General features: G+C 36.4%; 1 protein-coding gene across 1 annotated transcript; it reads right to left on the reverse strand.

Moving 5' to 3' along the window:
* Window positions 1–3,771: 3,771 nt before the first annotated feature.
* Window positions 3,772–4,939, reverse strand: LOC122672229 (protein FAR1-RELATED SEQUENCE 5-like). Its single transcript, XM_043869725.1, has 2 exons — window positions 3,938–4,939; window positions 3,772–3,858 (listed from the first exon to the last, which is right to left on the reverse strand). The coding sequence occupies exons 1-2, from the start codon at window positions 4,937–4,939 to the stop codon at window positions 3,772–3,774; spliced, it is 1,089 nt and encodes a 362-aa protein (XP_043725660.1).
* Between the last annotated feature and the right edge of the window lie 489 nt (window positions 4,940–5,428).

Raw genomic sequence — 5,428 nt, forward strand, 5'->3', positions numbered from 1 at the left:
TGATGATGACAGTTTGGAAGAAGAAAGTGATGAAGAAGATGAAGGGTTGTGAAGATCCAGATGGAGATATGGACTGAGACTTATTTTTGGGTTTGGATTTTTTGTTAATATTTTGACCATGTACTGAGACTTGTGATTATGGGTTATGTTGGTTTTGGACACTTGTTTTTTTTTTGTGATTATGGGTTAGGTTTTTTTGGGTAATACCAATGCCAATTGGGTCTTTTTTTTATGGGTTATTGTACATGGTTTCTACCTTGTTTGGAACAAGGCATGTGGTACCAATTGTGGTTGTCATGGACATTATGAACATACTGACTGTTTATAATCTTAGTACTTTGTTTGGGAACATTACAAGATGGTATAATATTGGGTTTTACTTTACAAACTAGCAAAAACATCATTCCATCTTTCTGGCTGTTTAACGATCTCTCCATCTAGGGTTAGGTTTTGTTTTTTTTTTTTGGGAAATTGTCACTGCCACCCCTTCAAATGTATCAATATTTTAAAGACCCAACTGGCATTAGTATTACCCAGAAGAACCTAACCCATAATCATCCGCCAACCGCCCTCTGCTTCTTCCTTCTTCCATCTTTGTAGAGTTCGATCTACCTGCAATTTTTAGGGAAAATTGAAGTGCCATTTGTTCGTCGAAGATTAAATAAAAAAAAAGTTTCAGAGGCTGTCTCCTGCTATGAATTTACTGTGTTTTTTTTTTTTTTTAATCTTTTTCTTTGTATGGATTTCTTAAGATTTGGGTTTTACTGTGGTTAACGATTGCAAGGGAAGCCATCGAACCAAACTCTCTTGCTAACATGATCATGATGCCAACAACTGTAATAGAGGCGACGGTTTCCACCAAGGCAGATCCTTCAGTGATTGAAGTCTACGATTGTGTATTGCATAAGAAAATTCCCATGCATTTACTTGCATGAAATGTTACTTATGCCAGTGAGTCTTCCACTGGATACTCAACAACTTCCCAAATAAGAGGAATTTTTTTTTTAATTTTTGTGGAATTGAGGGAATGTGGTGGTACTCTTAGGAATTCGTTATTCATGGTGGGGTTCATGAGATGTTGGATACTTGAGGGGGTGTCCGTGAAATTTTCCCATTGTAATAATATGTCACTCCTTTCTAGTTTCTTCTGTCGATCAATCCCATCTCAAACTGGATGGAGCATTTGCGATCCTTTCTTATAAGGTTCCTCCAATTGATTGATTTCTCCAAAATTAAACTTGGTGGATGAGGTTGCCGGCGTTGGCCGTTTCGGTCCACTTTGCGTAGATTAATTAGGCATCTAGCCATTCCAATCCATTAAAGGTGTGACAAAATGTCCAAATAAGTGTTTCCTAGTGCTCAATATTCTCACATACTACAAACAGAAATGCAAGTTGATTGCAATCTTAGGAGTAAATATGGATGTCAATGGCAATGAAATGTTTCAAATCAACCCTGAAGAAATAATAGTTTTGTTTAGGGACACTTCAAACATTGTCAAAATATCAACCTATTGTCTTCACAAGTTAAGTACATTTAGCACCCTACCCAAATGTCCATTTTACCCACCTACGTATTTAAATACTTCCATGTAATTCCCCTCTTCTTCCTCTCATTTCTCATGTACAAATTGAATAAATTGACATCAGGAAAATAAAACTCTTGCTGTAAACCACATCAACAGCTAAGTTGGAAGAAAAAACATGGTATTACTTTCATGTCTCCATAGTACATACTTCACTTACACCAATTTTTTCAGGTCTTCCTTCACACAAAAGTTCACCAAATAAACCTGCATAAGCCAGACAGTAATTCAGTTTCCCCCCCCCCCTTTATTTAAGAAGATAAATTTAAGTCATTGTATAGCATTTGATACCTCCAATACCAATAACCAAAAAAGTAACACCATTACTCAATTTTATCAGTCAGACTGGAACTTGTCAAGGCAATGTCAGTTCACATGCATCTGTTCGAAATTCCATCACTTAATCAGCAAACCATATACATTTGGGATCAATAGATGCATAATACACAAAATTTGTCCAATTACTCAACCTAATCCTTACCAAAATTTTTATAATGACAAATATATTGTCAGTTCAAAATAGCAGGTTCTGCATGACAATCACAGATTTAGTCAATAAGGAAGCAGATTGATTTAACAAATATCCCATTCAAAATTTAAAAATAGTCAAAACAAGATCATATGTAACATAAATGTTTTACCATTCAAATCTATTTGCAACAACTGGTTGCTTCCTTGTGAATTATCCCCCAAGGTATCTATTTGCACTGCTCGATTCATGACTTGTGTATTTTCCCCTCTAGTGTGTATTTGCAAAGTCCGATTGCTTCCTTGTGTATTACCCCCCAATGTATCAATTAGTGAAGATAAGTTGCTGTCTTGTGTATTATCCCCTAAGGTTCTCATAATAACCTAAAATTACATTGTATAAAAACATATATAGTTTAGATAACAATATTGAGTATTTAAATATAATGTTCAAAGCAATATATGGCTGCATCAAACAAGGAAACCATTACCAGAGAACAATTTTGAATGTTGTGACCTATACCACGACAAGCAGAACAATGGTAACCCTTTCTCTGAAAAGATGTTTCAAAGCCACCCCTCATACGGCTTAATTTTGGCCTCCCCCTTGTCAAGGACGTACGTAATGGATCATTTATTCTTGGTCGGACTATAGTTGGAGGTCCCACAGTACAACTTCTAGAAGGCACATTTTGTTGCAAGTTCTGCACCTATAATAACCCTTCATTCAATATTTTTAAAGCTAGCTCTAAACTCTCTTGGGAAACAGATCCTTCCATGGCAAATTTATTGGCAAGGTCTTGTAAAAGCCATACCGGTTGTTGTGGCTGTCCTTCAGATGTTTCAGACATAGATATAGAGGGGATGTTACTGAATCGGGCAGCTTTGGTCCACCTATGCATGATATACCTCGAGGGAATCTGGGATCTATCTGTTATCACGTATATCTTAAGTATATGTCTGCATAATATACCTTTGTTATTGAAGAACTTGCATCCACAAATTATGACATCAGTTTCATGATTATCTAACACATATTGCACATCAATTTCTCCATTCCCATCTCTCTTAATGACCTTGTACCTCTTCTCTATAATTTCTTCATCACATTGAGTTGCTTCCAAACCAAAACATGCGTACCATTCTTTTGAAAACACCTTGAACACCCTTGTCGTATAAACATTAGCGGCTTGTTGCTGGATTCTGTGAGCTGTAGCACAGGTAGGGCTTGAGGTGATGCAGATAGCATCTTCCCTCTCTTCTTTTCCTCTTCTTTTCTTGATAGCTTCTTCATACTGAGTAACAAATTCATTTAGAGGTGTTGCAGATGTGGAGAATCCCTTAAAATACTTATTCATTGACTCCCCCCTCTGTGTCGTAGTCATACCAGCAAAAAAGGTTTCACGATAGTAACACGGCACCCAGTGTTGACGTATCCTGAACTACTTCTTTAACCATAGATGATCCTGTAAATTAAAACTCTATAGCATGCTTTGCCAACTCTCCTCATATTCAATTGGTGTATTAGAACCATATATACACCTCCTATAAATTGACTTCAAATCAGGGAATTTGTTGTACAGTGGTCTCATGTGTTGTAACCTGTGTTTCTCCAAATGCCATCCACATAGCCGATGGACAGTCGATGGAAAGACATGTTTAATTGCTCTCATTATACTAGGGTCTTGATCAGTAAAGATTGCTTTTGGCTGTATATTTTACATTGCTTGAAGCCATGTCCTAAATAGCCATACAAATGATTCCTTTGTCTCATCAGCTATTAGGCCACAACCCAAAAGCATATACTGCATATGGTGATTAACACCAGTAAAAGGAGCAAATGGGAACTTATACTTGTTTTTTTTTATAAGTGATGTCAAATACCATAACATCACCAAAAATCTTGTATTGTTCCCGTACTCTACCATCCACCCAAAAAAGCCCATTAAGTTGTTGCTCTTCATTGATTCGGATATCATAATAAAACCCTACATCTGATGCCCTTTTACTCTCCAAATACTTAATTGTTTCTTCACAATCTAACCCTATGCATTTCCTTCGCTTTGACCTTAGTAGATTCAGACAAAATGCATCACTTATACCAACAAATTGCTCACTGCCAGCAAAATCTTTTACAATTCTCATTATAAGTGAAACTGGTATCCCACACTTATGGAGTCGTTCTATAAGGTCAACTGTACCTCTATGCTTTTTCTGATGTGATCTAAGTCTGAAAGTCTCATTCCTGTCTACCAACATATGGTTGTGCTCCTTTACAAATTTATCCACCACCCACAATCCATTATTACTCTTGATCTTTAATAGAGCCCCACAATTAGTTTTCTTTGTCACACGAGGCTGGTAATCCACTTTTCTCCGTTTGTCATATATTTTCTCACCTTGATTTGAACACACATAGTATTTTGCTACTACTTCTTTATCTATCTTTGAGCGATCAACCCTGTATTTCCTAACTGAAAACCCAAATTCCTTGGCATAATTGTTATAATGTTCATATGCCTCATCATCAGTCCGGAATACCATGCCAATAGTGGGTTCCAAGTCATTAATGTAGGTGCTCATGACCGGGATACTCTCATCCTGATCTACGCTCAAATCCACAGCTTCTTCATTATCAACCTCATTGACTAAATCATTATCAGAAGATGTGCTGTTATCATTACTATCTGCACTTTGAGAATTAACCCAATCTTCATCATCTGAATTTCTACCATCATAACCATCATCACCCACTTCATTCAATGTATTGTCACTGTCACTACCATCATTTAGGACATCACTTGACCCTGTGTCATTTCTATCTGACACATATTTTTCCCCATCAACAACATCGTTGTATGTATACTCTAATTCATTCAAGTCCATTTCAACACAATTTTGAACAATCCTGCAAAAGTCTTACCTTGTGTACAAACATGAGGAAAACAAAACTAAATTAGGACAAAATGTAGATTTTAACAATCAAGATAGCCTCCCATTTCAACCAAAAATGTTCTCATTTCAGCATGTAAGTTCAAGAGAAGAAACTGACTTCAACAAAAATAATTTGAACATGAAGATAAAACATGTTCATAGAAATTTACCCCCCATTAGTTCACATTCAACATTCCACCCATTGAAGCCTCATCTAAAATAGGGGTTGGTGACAGATTTGGATAATTTAGAAATAAACACACCAACTAATTCCTATAAAAAGAAAAGTCATACTTTGCTCACTGGAACCACAATAAATTCTCTACTTTTTGGAAGGAAATAATTATAAGAGTGTTGCGGCTTAACAGGCTTTGAAGTGCCAAGAAAAAGGTGGACAAGCCTAATTTTATGATATAGAAGGGGGGAAATTGCCCAAGTTGC

Source organism: Telopea speciosissima, chromosome 8, assembly GCF_018873765.1.
Source record: "Telopea speciosissima isolate NSW1024214 ecotype Mountain lineage chromosome 8, Tspe_v1, whole genome shotgun sequence".
In the NCBI taxonomy this organism is placed as follows: Eukaryota; Viridiplantae; Streptophyta; class Magnoliopsida; order Proteales; family Proteaceae; genus Telopea; species Telopea speciosissima.

Bases quoted from the DNA above. Each gene is read 5' to 3' on its own strand.
- LOC122672229 (XM_043869725.1), bottom strand. From the start codon at position 4,939: ATGGACTTGAATGAATTAGAGTATACATACAACGATGTTGTTGATGGG. The intron at 3,859-3,937 runs GTATTTGACATC...CACCATATGCAG, and splicing joins AGATTTTTGGTGATGTTATG to TATATGCTTTTGGGTTGTGG.